Source organism: Aspergillus ochraceoroseus (genome assembly GCF_002846915.1).
Source record: "Aspergillus ochraceoroseus IBT 24754 chromosome Unknown P175scaffold_2, whole genome shotgun sequence".
Lineage (NCBI taxonomy): Eukaryota > Fungi > Ascomycota > Eurotiomycetes > Eurotiales > Aspergillaceae > Aspergillus > Aspergillus ochraceoroseus.
In genome coordinates, this window is record NW_024468477.1 from 2559434 (window position 1) to 2577096 (window position 17663).

General features: G+C 51.5%; 8 protein-coding genes across 8 annotated transcripts; 3 read left to right on the forward strand and 5 right to left on the reverse strand.

The window, feature by feature from the left end:
* Positions 1 to 1389: 1389 nt before the first annotated feature.
* P175DRAFT_0530102 (aminotransferase-like domain-containing protein) lies at positions 1390 to 2855 on the forward strand (the record flags this gene model as incomplete). Its single annotated transcript, XM_040899757.1, has 3 exons — positions 1390 to 1857; positions 1928 to 2316; positions 2384 to 2855. 3 exons carry the CDS (start codon positions 1390 to 1392, stop codon positions 2853 to 2855), a joined length of 1329 nt encoding a protein of 442 aa, XP_040754403.1.
* Positions 2856 to 4216: 1361 nt separating this feature from the next.
* On the forward strand, positions 4217 to 7119 carry exgO (exo-beta-1,3-glucanase Exg0; the record flags this gene model as incomplete). Its single annotated transcript, XM_040898291.1, has 2 exons — positions 4217 to 4454; positions 4517 to 7119. 2 exons carry the CDS (start codon positions 4217 to 4219, stop codon positions 7117 to 7119), a joined length of 2841 nt encoding a protein of 946 aa, XP_040754404.1.
* Positions 7120 to 7489: 370 nt separating this feature from the next.
* On the reverse strand, positions 7490 to 8565 carry P175DRAFT_0474793 (lytic polysaccharide monooxygenase; the record flags this gene model as incomplete). Its single annotated transcript, XM_040895222.1, has 2 exons — positions 7490 to 7820; positions 7923 to 8565. 2 exons carry the CDS (start codon positions 8563 to 8565, stop codon positions 7561 to 7563), a joined length of 903 nt encoding a protein of 300 aa, XP_040754405.1. The 3' UTR covers positions 7490 to 7560.
* Positions 8566 to 9576: 1011 nt separating this feature from the next.
* Positions 9577 to 11554, reverse strand: P175DRAFT_0522090 (VHS and GAT domain-containing protein). The gene is made up of 5 exons (XM_040899236.1): positions 11166 to 11554; positions 11046 to 11113; positions 10950 to 10988; positions 10501 to 10884; positions 9577 to 10440 (listed from the first exon to the last, which is right to left on the reverse strand). The coding sequence occupies exons 1-5, from the start codon at positions 11200 to 11202 to the stop codon at positions 9646 to 9648; spliced, it is 1323 nt and encodes a 440-aa protein (XP_040754406.1). The 5' UTR covers positions 11203 to 11554; the 3' UTR covers positions 9577 to 9645.
* Positions 11555 to 11634: 80 nt separating this feature from the next.
* rpl17 (60S ribosomal protein uL22) lies at positions 11635 to 13186 on the reverse strand. The gene is made up of 4 exons (XM_040896762.1): positions 13013 to 13186; positions 12552 to 12765; positions 12139 to 12326; positions 11635 to 12054 (listed from the first exon to the last, which is right to left on the reverse strand). Exons 1-4 carry the CDS (start codon positions 13013 to 13015, stop codon positions 11905 to 11907), a joined length of 555 nt encoding a protein of 184 aa, XP_040754407.1. The 5' UTR covers positions 13016 to 13186; the 3' UTR covers positions 11635 to 11904.
* A 142-nt stretch (positions 13187 to 13328) lies between these two features.
* P175DRAFT_0474799 (D-mandelate dehydrogenase-like dehydrogenase) lies at positions 13329 to 14707 on the reverse strand (the record flags this gene model as incomplete). Its single annotated transcript, XM_040895223.1, has 7 exons — positions 14592 to 14707; positions 14417 to 14515; positions 14250 to 14364; positions 14070 to 14186; positions 13934 to 14016; positions 13603 to 13884; positions 13329 to 13535 (listed from the first exon to the last, which is right to left on the reverse strand). Exons 1-7 carry the CDS (start codon positions 14670 to 14672, stop codon positions 13329 to 13331), a joined length of 984 nt encoding a protein of 327 aa, XP_040754408.1. The 5' UTR covers positions 14673 to 14707.
* Positions 14708 to 14884: 177 nt separating this feature from the next.
* P175DRAFT_0474802 (NAD(P)-dependent alcohol dehydrogenase) lies at positions 14885 to 16518 on the forward strand (the record flags this gene model as incomplete). The annotated part of the gene is made up of 2 exons (XM_040895224.1): positions 14885 to 15281; positions 15364 to 16518. Exons 1-2 carry the CDS (start codon positions 15228 to 15230, stop codon positions 16516 to 16518), a joined length of 1209 nt encoding a protein of 402 aa, XP_040754409.1. The 5' UTR covers positions 14885 to 15227.
* Positions 16519 to 16712: 194 nt separating this feature from the next.
* Positions 16713 to 17581, reverse strand: P175DRAFT_0491424 (SDR family NAD(P)-dependent oxidoreductase; the record flags this gene model as incomplete). Its single annotated transcript, XM_040895838.1, has 3 exons — positions 16713 to 16984; positions 17041 to 17465; positions 17523 to 17581. The coding sequence occupies 3 exons, from the start codon at positions 17579 to 17581 to the stop codon at positions 16713 to 16715; spliced, it is 756 nt and encodes a 251-aa protein (XP_040754410.1).
* Between the last annotated feature and the right edge of the window lie 82 nt (positions 17582 to 17663).

Genomic DNA, 17663 nt, shown 5'->3' on the forward strand with positions numbered 1-17663 from the left:
AAAAAAAAAAAAAAAAAAAGGCACACACAAGTCAAACCTCAGAAATGATAATAATATAAACCAGAATAAAACAAGAACTAAAGAACTAAAAAAAGGGGTTTGAAAAGAGAAAAAAGACAAAGAGAGATGTGGAAGGAAGCCACGGGGGGAGAGAAGCAGATGTAAAAGCAGCAGAGAGGTAGGGAAAGAATTCCGGAAGCGCGAGGAGAATGAAAGAAGACCAACGATGCAAGAATCAGTCTTACAAAAGGCCCGAAGAGGTCAGATGCGATTTCTTTTGGATTCGTGGAAGATGCTGACGTTGTGAGTGGTGGGTAGAGGGTCAAGCAGTGTGGAATGGATCTGCAGGAGGAATGAATGAGATGAGAATTGGGGGAAAAGGAGAAGAGAAGAGAAGGAAGTAGAGGAGGTGTAGAGAGGAAGAAAAGAAGAGAATGAGGTGTAGAAAAGAGAGAAGAAGAGAAGAAAAGAAGGAATGAGGTGTAGAGAAAGAAAGACTTGGATGAGGTTTAAAGGAGAGAAATAAATATCAAGGAACCAATGAAACTTATTTTTAAACCACGGGGGAAATTCAACAACTTCCCTACATAAATAACGATCAAGATTCTTTCTTTTCTCTTTCTCTCTCTCTCTTATTCTATTGCTGAGATTTTACGTATAGTACTCTAATCCTCTAACTGTCCTATACTAATTGATATATTGATACCTAGATTTTCGGAACCTGACGGATTATTACCCCTCTATACGAACGACCAGTTTTCACCCAACATCAACATCAATATCAATATCAATATCAATATCAATATCAATATCAATATCAACATCAATATCAATATCCAAGAATCAAGGATAACTTCTTCATAATGTGGCTATGGGATAACAGGATGATTTCAAAGCAATACGTGGTCTCTCTTGCCCACAATCACCCCCCTCCTAGTTACGTGACAAGCCTACGTACACCGAGATCAATCTATATATATATATAGATATCGACGCTAATGCACTATACGTAGGTTCCTACGTACTAAACTCTGGATGGCCCGCGGGTTCGGTCTGTCTCTGCCTCACTTATGGAACAAGGCGTTTTTGTGGAGCTCATTTCGGCAGCTGAAGATGTTAATACAATTGATACATATGGAATCTGGATCTTCACTAACTATAAGGACTTCTATAGAATAGCTCTGTATATACTATATTCTGTATATTCTGTACTCTGTACTCTGTATCTTACTCTGTAATATATAAAAAGATGGTCCCGAACTCGGATTTATAATTTTCCTGGAATTATCTACGAATCACTACTAATTAATTGCAGAGTACTCTTACTCCGATCTACTAGAACCAGAAGTTGAGCAGAAGTTGAGCAGAAGAATCCAGGAATGAATCAAAATGAAAGTAATCGATCTATTCAGTGGCTGGCCCAATGCCAACTTGCTCCCGAAATCTGCTCTCTCTGATGCCTTTGCCGCAGTCATGGCTGCTCCCTCTATCCGGGACCCCGCTCTACAGTATGGCCCCGATGAAGGCTATGAACCCCTACGCCATCACATCGCCCAATGGTTAACTGCATACTATCGACCGCCAGACCCGATTTCACCAGCGCGCATCTGCATCACCGGTGGTGCCAGCCAGAATCTGGCATGTCTTTTGCAGGTCTTCACCGACCCCATCTACACGCGGAATGTGTGGATGGTGGCTCCGACGTATCATCTGGCCGGTCGCATTATGGAGGACAGTGGGTTTGCGGGTCGCTTGAGAGCTATCTCGCAGAAGCAGGGAGCGTTGGAGTTGGAGGGGTTCAGACAGGAGTTGAGGAAGGTGGAAGAGCGTGCGAGAAAGGAAGAAAATGATCAACCGGTAGGTAAAAAGAACCCCCCCAAAAAAGAATAAAAATTGAGATATCAGAGACTAATTTTTTTTAAAAAAGAAATCTAAACCGTCAAGACCATGGGCCAAAATCTATAAACATATCATCTATACAACTCCTACATTCTCCAACCCATCGACGCTCACCATGTCGCTGGAAGATCGTGAGAATCTCGTCCGGTTGGCTCGGGAATTCGACGCCCTGATTATATCCGATGATGTCTACGATTTTCTGCAGTGGCCATCCGATGACCTCCAGACGCCTCTCCCTATGAATTCAAAGGCGCTCCTCCCCCGCGTCGTAGATATAGATCGTTACCTCGACGGGGGTCCCCAAGATGAATGGGGCAATGCCGTCAGTAATGGGAGTTTTAGTAAGTTGATCGGACCGGGGATGAGGACTGGATGGGCGGAGGGGACCGAGAAACTCGCCTATGGGATTTCCCAAACGTAAGGTCATCTGAATCTAAAAAAGAAAAAGAAAGTAAAAAAGGGGCCTTGATTGACCAACTCACAGAGGGTCAACACGATCCGGCGGCGCACCCTCGCAATTTGCATCAGCCATAATAGATCAGCTGTTGCCTTCCGGGTTTCTGCAGCACTACATTGACCAAGTATTACGCCCCGCATACTCGAGACGATACCATCGCATGATGCTGGCAATCCACGAGCACCTGCTGCCCCTGGGGGTCACCATTCCCTTCCCCGCATCCAGCGTAACAGGGGGGTACTTTATCTGGCTGGAATTACCCCGGTCTGTTCGCGCGAGTGACCTGGCTCCGGCTGCAGGGCAGAACCACGGCGTAAGAGTCGCCCCGGGCGATCTGTTCGGAGTGCAGGGCGACCCGACGATCAACCCGAATGAGTGGAATAGGTTTCTGCGAGTGTGTTTTGCCTGGGAATCGGAGGAGAAATTAGGGGAGGGCATTCGACGATTAGGGGAGGCTATTCGCGACTTGACTACCCCGAGCTCCCCCGAACTTGTCTGAAGGTACTCTCTCTCTCTTTCTCTCTTTCTTTCCCCTATATCAAATATTGTTTTCTGGTCGAGGAACTAAAATTGAGAATTGTTGAAATTGGATTCTCGGGTCCTGTGCGGTGACTTAGTGAGGATCGACAAATAGTTGATCTCCTGAAAAAGGAAAGAAAAATGGAAAAACAAAAAAAAAAAAGAACTAGAAGGAATTGTCGATTGAAATTATCATCCAATTTTCACAAGACCCTATCTGCGAATCTAACATAAGCGTAGGGAGAAACGATTGCGACGGACATTCTTAAGCGTGTTCACATACTCTGCCGAAACTGAGCAGCGGCTAAACCAGACTAGCGAGAAGATGTGGACGGATGATCGGACGGTGAAGAGAAAGCTTGGTCTGATTAATTAATTAAAACCAAATTTGAATCCTTGTTGAATTGCAGCCTTCATCGGGATGCTTCCTCTGGCGGTTGGTTAAATCGACCACCGAGTATATCCTCGATTGTCAACAGCAACCACAGCATACCTCAATCTCGAACGAGCAATGCCGAAGAATGTCCCGGAATGTCATCTCCTGTTCAATCTGTCAGGAATTTCGGCAGGATTCTTACTGGATTCCAAGTTCCAAGTTCCAAGTTCCTACACGTCTCTCCTCCACCGCGGAGGCGCTTTTATTCTTGGAATCTAGACCAGTATGTTGATCTTTTTTGTCATTATTGATTTATTTTACTTTTATTTTTTAGGAAATTACGAGATGATCATGATATATTATTATATAGCGATCTCTTTCTTCTCTGCTTTGTTGATTCCCTCCTTTTTCTCTCTCTTTCTTCTCGCCTTCTGGACTCTCTTAGGGTTAAGAATAGTCACTCCCTTTAAATTTCCTCTTGATGCCAACCAATCAATCCCGTTTTGCGCCCTTCTTAGTCTCTCGTGGATCGTTTCACCCTTCACACAGCTGTTTCAACTCTTAGGAGTTCCTCCCTCGGGCTGATTTTCATTGGACGTGGTCGGTTAGCGCCTCGAGACGCTGTAATTGCCTTGCCCAGTTGATCCCGAGGAACAATACTTAGAAAGGATCTCCTCTCCCGGTTGTCGTTCATTCTTTCATTCATTTATTCACTCCTTCATTCCTTTTTCTTTCTTTTTCTCTCTCTGACTGTCCTTATCGTTCTGTCTTGTGTTTGTCTCCTTCTCCCTCCTGACTCCATCGTGTGACGGAGTGTGTGACTATAACTTGCATATATCCAAGCTCTTGGAAGGTCATCCGAGCATATCGATCCTGACTGAGGAGGGATTGATCTTTTTTATTATTTATTCTCTTTTTCGCCTGGTGTTTCGCTGCTGGTCAGTGAGCCATCGCGATCTTAGACAATGGCCTCGCAAAACATCTTCCTCATGCTCTTGACCCATCTCCTGCTGCTGCTGAATGGACCGGCCGTCTTGGTCACGGCCAATCCGGTCTTCTCTCGTGGTCACAAGGGACTGGAGAAAGTCGTCGCGAGAGATACAGGTTACTGGGTGGGTTCCGTTAAACATCAAGGCGTGGTAGCTTTCGGGAACAACTCGGCCTACCAAGTATATCGCAACGTTAGAGACTTTGGCGCTAAGGGTATGTGTAAACTGTAAACCAAAACAGGAACATTGAAAACAGGGCTAACTTTGGCTTCCCAGGCGATGGCGTCACCGACGACACTGTGGCCATCAATGCGGCCATCTCGTCGGGTCAGCGCTGTGGGCTGGGCTGCGACTCTTCCACCACCACGCCGGCTCTCGTGTACTTTCCCGCCGGTACCTATCTGGTCTCCAAGCCCATTGTGCAGTATTACTACACTCAGATGGTCGGTGATGCGACCAACTTGCCTGTCCTGAAAGCCACCGCTGGGTTCTCTGGCATGGCCGTCATTGATGCCGATCCGTATACCGACACGGGCGACAACTGGTACACCAACCAGAACAACTTCTTCCGTGCCATTCGCAACTTTGTGATTGATCTCACAGCCATGCCCCAGAGTGTCGGAGCCGGCATCCACTGGCAGGTCGGGCAGGCCACGAGCCTGCAGAACATTCGCTTCGAAATGATCCAGGGCGGCGGGGATGCCAACAAGCAGCAGGGCATCTTTATGGACAACGGCTCCGGTGGCTTCATGACGGACCTGACCTTCAATGGCGGCAATTATGGCATGTTCGCCGGCAACCAGCAGTTCACCACGCGCAACCTCACCTTCAACAACTGCAACACCGGTGTCTACATGAACTGGAACTGGGCATGGACCTTCAAGTCCGTGACCTTCAATAGCTGTGGTGTCGGTCTTAACATGTCGACCTCGCCGTCGAACCAGACCGTGGGCTCCGTGCTGCTGCTGGACAGCAAGTTCGTCAGCACCCCAACGGGAGTCGTGACGGCCTGGACCCGCAATAGCATTCCAGTCGGCGCTGGCACCTTGGTCCTGGACAATGTCGATTTCAGCGGTTCCACCGTCGCCGTCGCCGGCGTGAGTGGCAATACGCTGCTCGCCGGAGGCTCAGTTGTGTCGAACTGGGTTCAGGGCAACAGCTACCGCCCGTCGTCGACACTCAACAAGCGCGCCAGCAGGTCGACCGCGGTCGTGGTGGAAACCATCGTCCAGACAGTGTATGAATGCCCCGAGGACGCGGTCACGGAGACCGTGATACCCTCGCTGCCCACCGCTTCCTCCTCGGCCACCACTGAACTTCGAGCGGGCAGTGCCGACACCGCCAGCCAGATCTTGCCCTGGCTGTCCTCACTCTCCTTGGAGTTCCCGCCTCTCGGCTCTGCCTTGTCGCTCCCGGGATTCGACCAGCCGTCCACCACCGCGGAGACCCTTGCTCCTGCAACTGCCAGCGCCTCGACTGGAACCTCGGTCCCTACCGAGCTACCCTCCACTACGGTGATTCCCACAGCCTCCACGGCCTCCTCCTCCTCCTCCCTGTCCCTGGCCACGGCGATCTCGTCCGGCGCTCCTCATGCCTCCAGCGGCTCCATGCACGGCTCCAGCGGCTCCAGCCAATGCTCCGCGCGCGCCGTGACCAAGACCCGCATCCAGACCGCGCTGCCCGCAAGCTCCAAGCCCAGCTCGCTGCTGAACGGCAACGGCAAGGTGTTTGAGCGGTCCAAGCCCCTGTACGAAAGCTACCCAGCGTCGTCATTCATCAGCGTCAAGTCCGCCGGCGCGAAGGGCGACGGTTCAACCGACGACACGGCAGTGCTGCAACGCATCCTGAACGAGGCCAAAGCCGACCAAGTCGTCTACTTTGACCACGGCGCGTACATCCTCACCGACACCCTCAAGGTGCCGGCCAACATCAAGATCGTCGGCGAAGTGTGGCCGCTGCTGATGGCGTCGGGCGCCAAATTCTCGGACCAGAACAACCCGATCCCGCTGCTCCAGGTGGGCGAAGTCGGCGACAAGGGCTCCGTCGAAATCAGCGACCTGGCCATCCAAACCAAGGGCCCCGCGCCCGGCGCCATCCTCATGCAATGGAACGTGGCCGAGACGTCCCTGGGCTCCGCCGGCATGTGGGACGTCCATTTCCGCGTTGGCGGATCCGCAGGAACCGAGCTCCAAAGCGACAAATGCCCCAAGACCCCCGAGTCCACCACCACCCCCAACGCCGCCTGCCTGGGCGCCTTCATGCTGCTGCACATCACCCAGCACGCCACAGCGTACATGGAGAACGTGTGGTCGTGGACCGCCGACCACGAGCTGGACCTGGCCGACCACGCCCAGATCAACGTGTACACGGGGCGCGGCGTGCTCGTCGAAAGCCAGGGCCCCGTCTGGCTCTACGGCACCGCTGCCGAACACAACCAGCTCTACAACTACCAGGTCACCAACGCCGCCGACATCTTCATGGGCCTCATCCAGAGCGAAACCCCCTACTACCAGGGCAACCCGAACGCGCTGGTGCCCTTCACGCCGCAGACGCAATGGAGCGACCCGACCTTCGCCCACTGCACCACCAACGCCTGCCGCAAGGCCTGGGGGCTGCGCGTCGTCAACTCCACCGACCTCTACGTCTACGGCGCCGGGCTCTACAGCTTCTTCGAGAACTACGCCCAGCAGTGCATCGGCACCGACAGCTGCCAGCAGAACATGGTCGAGGTCGACTGCTCCAATGTGCACCTTTACGGGCTGAGCACCATCGCGAGCCAGAACATGATCACCTCGTCGGGCGGCCAGTCGCTTGTGCCGGCCGAGGGAAACGAGAGCACGTATTGTTCGACGATTGCCCTGTTCGAGCAGTCTCAATGAACCCTTTTTTTTCTATCTTTCTTCCCCATTGCAATCGGTTCCTCGGTTCCTCCTGCATGCTACTGTCTGGTTCACCGTCCATCATCATAGATAGATAGATAGATTCAGCAGGTGAGCCAGCCTGTGATGGCAGTGTGAAGATCATGTCCTTGTTGATACCACTTTGTTACCACTACTACTACTACTACTACTACTACTACTACTAGTTCTACTTGGATTGTAATTTCGAATCATGGATACTAAGATACCAACCGAGTATATCTTCAGTTGTAGCTCGTAACTCACTCACTCACTCGCTCACTTACTCACTCTGCCACCCAAAGGATCTTTTAAGAAGAGAGAGATATATATATATGTATGAATGTAATCTAACTAAACCAACTACACTCAGTCAATAAAATACATCAATCAAATAAGAAATAGTTACCATGCATGCATGACCTAGTTAGCATACTGCATGAGAGCCTTCAGAATGCTTCCGGCCCAGTGCAGTTTCTCCTCCGACGTGCCGTCCTTGGGGATCGTCACGCTGCTTGTTTCGGCGCTGGCGCTGGCGCTGGCGCTGGATGCTGTCGTGGAGGCGATCTTGACGTGCGTGGCGAGCGTTGTGGAGGCGAGTGAGGTGGAGGAGAGCGAGGTGGGGAATACAGTGGCTGTGGCGGTGACGGTAGCGGTCGCGGTATCGGTTACAGTGCTTGTATCTGTAGTGGTGGTGATGGTGGTGGTGGTTGTAGTTGTAGTTGTAGTCACTGGAGCTGTGGCAGTGGTGGTGGTAGCGGTAGCGGTAGAGCTGGAAGCAACACTAGAGGTGGAAGCACTAGAGGTGGAAGAGGTGGAAGCAATAGAGGCAGAGCTAGAGCTCGAACCAGACCCCAGCGTAAAATCAATGCAAGACTCATAGGTCTGATCGATTGACTGCGCATACCAGTACCACTGGATCACGCACGCCCCTCCCTCAGAGCACTTGTCGCCCAAGTCATCAGGGATCGTGATCGAGAAGTTGGTCTCGTTCTTAGTGACCCCCGTCGCGGTGGACGCGTAGACATCCCACGAGATCAGCGGCCCGCCGATCACGGTGTTCGACGCCGTATCGACGATCGAGACGTTCGCGACCCCGGTGTGTGGCGCGCGGATGTCCACGACAAAGTCGACCGTCTCGCCCGCAGTGTACGAGAAGACGTTGGCCGTGTTGTCGGCGTACTTGTAGCCCTTGCAGAGCCAGATGTCGCAGGCCGCCGCGTTGTAGTCGCTTTGGCCAGCGGCGATTTGCAGTTCACCCTGGATGTTGCCGTAGTTGTCGGACTCTTGGTTGATCGTGACTTGTTGACCGCAGGCCGCTTCCATGGCCGATCCGGGCATACGGGGTTTGGGCGAGGTGACGAAACCGTGGCCGTGGGCGAGAGAGATCAGGCCCGCGAGGGCGAGGATAGAACTGGCTTGCTTCATTTTGATGGGCTATAACTTTTTGACTGGTGAAAGAGAGAGAGAGAGAGAGAGAGAGAGAGAGAGAGACAGAGAGTGTAGATTGGTGAATAGCAAAGGTTGGGTATACCAGTATACCGATGAATGAAAGTGATGGACAAGTGTTCAAAGAATGAGACGGTCACAGACCTGTAGAGACGAGAAATGAACGAGAAAAAAGAAGTCAAGACAAGCCTGCATGCATAGGGAAAGAAAAGAAATGTAGCAAACATGAGGTTCTCTCCATCTCTATATACACCGTCAAGCGCCAGGCCGACGGCCTACTTACCCCTGGACCCTCTGCTGGACAAGTCGACTATGAAACATGGCTCTATCCTCGAAAAGGATATTCCCCTTCCTGCAGCGCGGACAATTAGGCCGGTCGGAGTCAAGTGGCATCACAGTCCCAGTAGAGTTCCGTAAAGTGACGAGACCGACGCAAACGCATCCAGGAACTCCCAAGACGGTGTGTGCCGAAGCGCCCAAATAGTTTCACCTTGATTAGCATTGACCATGCCCAAATAATGGTGGTGGATAAGATCCTGCTTAGGGATTAGCCGAGCAGCAATGGGCGCTTCCGGAGTTTCAGCTTTATATTAGGCCCAGTTTCGAATTAGAGCCAAGAACACTCTCTGTACGAGCCGTCAATCTATATGGTGCATCCTATACGAAGTGGTTATTTGCTGCGAGTCAGCTAAAGTAAGAGTACACCGTACTAGGGTTGGAAAATACTTGACTTGTCTTTGCCAATAGCGCCTGGAGCATCCCCTGAATTTCCCTGCAGGAAGCAGGAATCCGTTTATGAAGCTTCTTTAAGTGGGTGGTAGTTAGTTATGCGTGGGAGGTGAGAAATCAAAAAAGGATATTCTCTGAGGGAAAATAATACGTCCAATTCATACTGACCCGCAGAGAGGTATCACATCAGGGAGGTATAAATACATAACGGCATGAAAGAAGAATAAGGTGGGTAATCCAAAAAGTGAACGTGGGCAACGCAAAAAAAAAAAAAAAAAAAAAAAAAAAAAAAGAAAGCGTATATATCAGAGCTTGGGGAACTGTAGGGAGCTAACGATGAAAAACACCTGAAGTCTGTTGAACCGGGCGCTGATGAGGTTCAGTCCATTGATCCTGTTCATCCACCCGGTCGTCATGTTCCGCGTGAGCAGACAAGGTGGATGGGGCACTATAGTTATCCGCGAATGGATTCTGCACCTGGTAATCCTCTGACCGATACTCATACCGAGGGCCGGTCCCATTGCTACTGATCGCCGAGATGTCCGAGCGTGTAGTCCTTGTAGTCATCGACCGTCTGGTGGTCTGTTCGGGAGAGACTGGAGACGGAGGGGAGTCGGATGGAGGGGTTTGGCTCCGCGGGGGGAGAGAAGGAGCAGGAAATGGCGTAGACTGACTGCTTGGATTTGGGGACGAGGCATCCGATTGCTGCGCCGACTCCTGCTGTCCGAGGAGCTTGCGCGCCTGGAGCATAGCCCGCTGATGCTTGGAGAGCGCGACAGACAGTTCATCGTTTGTCTCAATTAAGGTGAGCAGCGTATCCTCATCGGGAGTGGGATCCGTCGCGTTAATATAACTTTGCATTGCGCGCGTTGCTCGTCGACAGCGGCCAGAAAATTCCTGAATCAGGTCGTGCGAAAGCAGCTCCGCCGGAGGTGTTGACTGGACGAACTGGATTAGAAGCTTTGCAGAGGTCTTGGCTTCGGCGACGCGAACAGCCAGTTCATCGGGGGCGGGCAAAGAGTCCGGGCGCTCAGCATCCCCGAAATTACTCAGTTGGGGGTGCTGCTGCTGCTGCTGCTGCTGCGGTGCTGACCAGGGTTTTCGAGAGTTCGGTTTTCGAGAGTTCTATATCGCCGTATCATCAGGACTGGGACGCGTGAGGCGCCGGAGGGTACATATCCATACCTGGGAACTGTGGACTTTCTCCATCTTGCTCTTCTCCTTCTTCCACATCTGTAACAGCAGCGCGAGATCTTCATCCCACGAACGCTGAATTTCTAATGCGTCCAAAGTTTCTCTCAGGAATCGCTGCACGCCCATGTCCGTCCCCTGGCGCAAGAGGTCCTTGACTGTCCCCACAAACTTGGCATCTAGATTGCGCGAAAAGGTATGTCCCGGGTTGTCAATGAGGATACGGGCCAGCATAATCGCATTATACTGAATGCGGGCGGCTGTTGCGTTTGGACTCGACAGCAATTTACGGATGAGATGGGCGGCCTCCCGCGCGGCATTGGGGCTTGATTCGGCGCTTTCGACGATGGTGGGCAGATGGACGAACTCTGTTCCTTGCTGGATGCCATAGTATGAGTTATTAGCCAAGAGGATAGGTAGTAAATGGTCGGGGGAAGACGTACGGGATTGTCCGGACCCTGACCCTCTTTGCAAAACGCAGTCTATAGCATCCAAGTCAGCCCTGTTCCCCGCATAGGGGATGTCGGATCTCCACGCACCACCTCTCTCATCACAATCCCCTCCGGAGAGTCTTGGGCATACTTGGATGAGTCATCGAGCGAAGGAGCTGCCCGGATGTTTAGCAAAGAAGTTCATCAGGGGAACCGTAATGGACTCACTCGAGCGCTTGTTGATGGTACTAAGAATGCGTTTCATTCTGGCGGGGGAACGAGGGAGGGTATAACAACGAGGGAAAGATGAAAACCGAAGATTAAGGAAAAGAAAACAAAAACAATTACAAAGAAGGGATACTTGGGAGGGAGGGAGGGAGTTGGTAAGATAGTAAGTTGGTGGTTACCTGGGCAGAAAGAAAGCGGCGATCTCAAGGATACTATAAAGAAAAAAGAAACAGAGAAAGTGGCGGCGCTTCATAAGCAAACACGCAAGATGTCCTAAAATATGCGATTCCAGCATGATGATTCTTCATCATCCAGGAATGAAAATGGTGATGCCTGCTACAAAGTCAATATATACACGTATACACCTCGAGGTCCTCTATATTCTATTCGTGTTGCACCGCCACGCTTGGCTTTCGCATAGATCAAAAGATTGCCAGTCAAGTATAGATGACACAGAGATGGCTTACGACGACAAGTTAGCAGATGGGATGAAGAGAATCTGGTGATATTTCTGTGTTTGAACTTTTGCTCATGCCTCTTATGTTAGGAAAGAAATTAAGAAAGGGCCGAATTCCATTGCTCTAGCCCATAGATTTTGATTGATTTTTGTGGCCGTTGAAAAATAATCTCTTTTATATTTTCTTCCGTGACCAGGTATTGGTTCCGTACAACAGAAAAACTCCGGCTATTCCCATTCATTTACCACAAATTCACTCGCTCCCCGACACCCACAGACCGCTTATGCCTCAGTGATGGCACGGCGAATCTGAGCACCACGCTGCCTGGAGCTAAGATGGGCATCCTGCTTGGCAACGGCCTTCTGAACGACCTCCTCGGCCTCAGTAAGGATCAGCTCGATGTGGCAGGGGTTGGTCATGTAAGGGTTGATCTAGACGTCGTTAGATTTCCTTCACTTCACCACCCGAAGAAAGACACCCGGATCCAAAACAGAAAAAGAAAAAGAAATACGTACACGACCGTGGGCACGGTAGGTGCGTCTGCGTCCCTTAGGAGCCTGGTTGACCTGGATGTGCTTAACAACGAGGTTGCCGGTGTCGAGACCCTTGGTGTCGGCGTTGGCCTCAGCGTTCTTCAGGAGGTCGATGAGGAACTGAGCGGACTTGACGGGCCAGCGGGCCTTGGAAACACCCCACTGCTTGCCTGTAGACGAAACCATCAGTAATCCGCTTGCTATAACGTATTTCCATTTGCCTTGGAGATATCCTCCGCCTTTCCCGTGTTTTCTTGTCTTTTTTTTTTTTTTGTTTCCTCCGCAAATCCCACCCCAATAATTTCCGCGATGAAAAAAAAAAAAAAATTCTTCTCTTCCTCCTTTTCCAATGTGACGATTCCCCCATTGAGAACAAAGTAAAAGGTGGCACTCACCCTGAGCGCAGCGACCGGTGCTGCCAGCGAACCTGCGGAATGGGACGGCCTCGGCCTTGTTGGTAACGTTGTCGAGGAAGGTAAGGGCGCGCTGGAGCTTCATGCCGTTGATGGCCTGGGCGGTCTCACGGGTGTTCTTGAAGCTGACACGCAGGTAAGAGCCCCGAGCGCGGGCGCTCTTTGCGGCCGAAATGTCCTGAGCAGCGTAACGGACCTGAATCGACGAAAATATCCAACATCAGCACAAACAGATTCCAGCGACTTTTCTTTGCCTGTATAATTTCCAAAAAAAAAAAAAAAAAACACAATTGATGAAGGTAGTCGAACGAAATTTCGAGCCAGGGACACAGTCAAAGATGCCGGACTGCCAACAAAGGGACGAATTCCTCGGGGAATTTCATTCTGCTTTTCTTGCACTCTCTGGCCTCCTCATTGCAGGGAAATCGAATAGAAACACTCACCATCTTGAAGTGGTTGCCGAGCGGGTGGTCCTGATGTCGGGTGAGAAGTTTGTCGCTTTTCTTTCGTCGGCCGCTGGAACTTGAGATCGCGAGAGTCGCTCGTTGTGGTGCGGCTTTCGCTCTTGGCGCCGGTTGCCCTAAGCGAGCCCTAACACTAAGTCTGTTCGGGTTACCGCCCGGCAATACTTCTATCCTACAACCTTTACTACCAGGTACAGTACTATGTACCTAATAATGATCATGGCTTTCTTTCTTTTAATTGATTACAGTTTTACTGTCTTGGAGTATATTTCAGTATATGATATATTGATTCTATTTACTTCTTCTGCTCGGGAACTTGTGTGATCAACTCTCCCTTCTGCACCGCCGACCACAGATTCTTCAACACCAACAGCTCCATCTCCTTCTGGGTCTCCAAGGTCATGGTTCCAATGTGTGGCAACAGCATCACCTTCGGGTTATTAAGCAGACCAGCTTCTACGACAGGCTCATTTTCGTAGACATCCAAACCAGCGGACATGACCTACATGCATATATTAGAATCCTGGGGGGGGGGGGGGGCGACTGAACCGAAGAATATGAGAACCTACCTTTCCAGACTCGAGAGCGGCCACCAGTGCCTTCTCATCAATCAGCGCACCACGGGCAGTGTTGACAATCACCACTCCATCCTTCATCTTCTGGAACTCCTTCTCGCCGATGATATGGCGAGTGGATGGGTTCAGGGCCAGGTTCAAGCTGAACACGTCGGAGGTAGCCAGCAAATCGTCAAACGAGACGTATGTAGCACCGCCCTCCAATTCAGGGCTGAGTCGGGATCGGTTGTGGTATTGAATCTTCATTCCAAAGGCCTTCGCCCGAATAGCCATTTCCTACTTCATTAGACGCCGATTTCAAAGAAGCGGAGGGTTGCTAGCTTACTCGTCCGATTCCTCCCATACCCAGAATTCCGAGCACTTTGCCCTGGGGATCGCGACCGAGAGTGGTCTGTCCATGCCACTTGCCTTGTAACTGTTAGTACCGCGGTAGTAAATCCCAAAGCAGCAAAGCTACGTACCATCTCGGATTGCAGCCAGAGGGACATAAGCTTGTCGCAAAGCTCCAATCATGAGGAAGATGCCAACATCTGCGGTGGCATTGTTCACAGCGACAGGAGTAGAAGAGACAGCGATTCCTACTCGCGTGAATACAAGATTAGCTTCGCCATCTTAGCGGTTTCTCCCAAGTCAAAACTGACCCTTCTCAGAGCAGGCTGGGATGTCGATGTTATCGTAACCGGCTCCGTTGTGGCAGATATACTTCAAGGTTTTGGGCAGGACGGAGACCATTTCTGCGTCAAAGGGACCGGTATACTACACCAAGTCAGAAACGAAGGGAAGCTCCTCAGCAGACAGGCTGAGATACCTTTGTAGAAGTATTGGATCGGTAGATGACCTCGACATCATCGTACTGTCCATCTTTACAATTCTGGATGAAATCCTCGCGCGTCCCCGAAGGAAATTCCTACACACACACACACACACACATAGATATATCAGCTTTGTTCACAATTGTGATGTTGAAATAAAGAGGAGTCTACCTTGAGAGTCAGAATAGAAGATATCTCTTCCCATTCTTTCCGGGCGTGAGTGATTTCACCGATCAGGAGAGCAGCAGGCATGATGTCAGTGTAGGCGGGGTAACAAGAACAGAAGTGATATTGAGAAGTGAGAGAAAAGAAGAAGAAGAAGAAGAATGAGAAAAGGAGGAACGAAAGAAGAGGGGTCCAGAAGATTTAAACCAGTAATGCTTTTGAATCTTGAGTGGCCAGTAATTTAATAATATGAGACGAGGTGAAGCTCATCTCCAGCGTGGGGGTTCCTTTCTATGACTCCAGACTACGCAGAGTCTCCCTATACACGATCAATACCCCAATTACAGTTTATATTACTGTGTCTAATTAACTACTATTCCGTACTGTAGTTAAACAGGCCTTTCTCTTGCCCCTCCTCCCCTAGAAGAAATACAGGAAAATACCGTGATCGTGCTGTGTCGGCTATTGACTCCCAAGTCAATAGCCGACGCGGAGGAAATCCGGTTATGACGAACAAACCCCACGTTGCCTGATTAAAATGGCAGGACAACAGACTGTTATATACACTCGTTCGACTTCAATTCCTGAGCTACGTTGATATCTTCATCATCATCATCATCGTTGTTGTTATTATAATCCGTCATGGCTTCTACCTGTCAAGCTCTCGTCCTTCATGGCGCCCAAGATCTCCGTCTGGTCCGTTCCTTCCCTTCCCCCGCACTCATACTATACTATACTAGACTAGACTAGACTATACGATACTAACCATACACACCAGGAATCCAAACCAGTCTCCCCCCCTCAGGGCGCAGAAGTCCAAGTCGCCATCAAAGCCACCGGTCTCTGCGGCTCCGACCTGCACTACTACAACCACGGTCGCAATGGCGACTTTGTGGTCCGCGAACCCATGTGCCTCGGCCACGAATCCTCAGGCATCGTCACAGCCATCGGACCAGAGGTAACAACCCTCCAACCCGGCGACCGGGTTGCCCTCGAAGTCGGCCTCCCATGTCGCAAATGTCTCCTCTGTCGCCAGGGCCGCTACAACCTCTGCCCCGGGATGAGGTTCCGCAGCAGCGCAAAGACCTTCCCGCATCTCGACGGCACCCTGCTCGAACTCACCAACCACCCGGCAGCCATGTGCCACAAGCTGCCCGAATCCGTCTCCTACGCCGGCGGCGCCCTGGTCGAACCCCTCGCCGTCTGCCTACACGCCATCCGCCGCTCCAACCCGCCCTCGAAACCCGACACTGACGCCGCCGCCCTGGCCGAATCCGACAAACCGACCGCGCTGATCTTCGGCGCCGGCGCCATCGGCCTCCTCCTGGCCGCAGCCCTCGCCGCAGCAGAATCCTTCTCCACCATCGTCATCGCCGACATCGACGCCTCGCGTCTCGCCATCGCCGACTCCCTCAACCTCAACCTGACCACCACCACCCTCCCCAAAACCGCCCCGCCGCCAAAGGATGCCCCGCCCGCCGAGCAAACCGCCCACGCACTGCAAACCGCCCAGCACGTCGCTGCCGCCCTCAAGGCCACCGCCGCCGCCGCCACGGCGAACCCCGACACCGAGATGCCCGGCTTCACCCGCGTCTACGACTGCACGGGCGTCCCTGCGTGCGTGCAGGCCGGCATCTACGCCGCCGCCCCGGGCGCCGTCCTGGTCCAGATTGGAATGGGGAATCCCGTGCAGACGTTGCCCGTGGGCGCGGCCGCCTTGCGAGAGGTCGATATCATTGGAGTCTTCCGATACGATGGGTATGCGTACCCGGCTGCAATCCAGCTGATGGAGAGCGGCAAATTTGCCGTTGTCGAGGAGAAGGTGGTGACACATCGCTTGGGGTTGGCGGAGGGCGTGAGGGCGTTTACCTTGGCTGGGAAGGGGGTTGATGAGACGGGGAAGCCAGTTGTGAAGGTTGTTATTGAGAGCTAAATTTTTTTTTTGTTGTTGTTGTTGTTGTTGGCTCTCTTGTTTAATATGTCTTGTCTGTCTGTCTGTCTGTCTGTCTGGCGTGTATCGTGTATTTAAAATTGAAAAATCGGGGATAATGTATTGCATGTACTTTGAATTCGTTTGGGGAAATATATATATATTGTCAGTGGGAAGTATTATCTACTACTCTTTTCCTATTTCAACCCCCCAGCTAGCAATAAACTCTGCCCCGTCATATAGCCGGTTGTTACAAGCATCGTCACTACATTCGCAACCTCCTCCGGTACCCCTAACCGGCCAATGGGGATTCCTGCGGCGACTTCGGGAATTGCTTGCGCGCTGGGAACCATGCCAGTGTCCCCAATCATCGCCGGGGCCACATCGTTGACGCTGATATTGAACTCGGCTAGCCGGGTGGAAAGATTCTTCATCATCCCTGTCATACCCGCTTTCGAGGCCGCGTAGTCTAACCCATCAAGTTAGCCATGTGCGCTCTATGCGTCCGAGAAAGAGAATACGTACGACATCCATTGATCCCACCGCCGTAGCCAGCAATAGACGACATAAGGACAATCCGACCCCAGCGCTGGCTTTTCATGTGCTCCACCACGCCCTTCACGAGGATAAATGACGCCCGAAGGTTCACGTTAATCGTGTAATCAAACTCCTCCAGCGTAATATCCCAGACCTGGGGAATGCGCTTGCCATACCCGGCATTGGAAACGAGGATATCCGGTCGCTGTCCGTGCTCCTGATCGATTTGTAGGAACATATCCTGGATCTGGTCGGCCGATCCGACATCGACCTGGTGGATCGAGACCCGGAGGCTAGCATCCTTTGCCTTGAGCTCCTCCACTAGGACGTTGATCGCGGTTAAATTGGTGGAATAGGTCAATGCCAAATGAACCCCTTTCTCGGCAAGCTGGTGGGCGCAAGCGGCTCCGATTCTGTAAATGCGTTATTCTCATATCCTCCCAAGTAAATAAGATGGAGAGACTATCTACCCTCCAGAAGCTCCGGTGATCAGAGCCAGTCGGCCACGAATTTCATTTAGCTGTGCCATTTCCCTTGAGGACATCAAATCAGAGGTCAATGAGATTAAATTCCTAGGATAGGTCCCGTCCCAAACCCGCGAACGAGCTGGG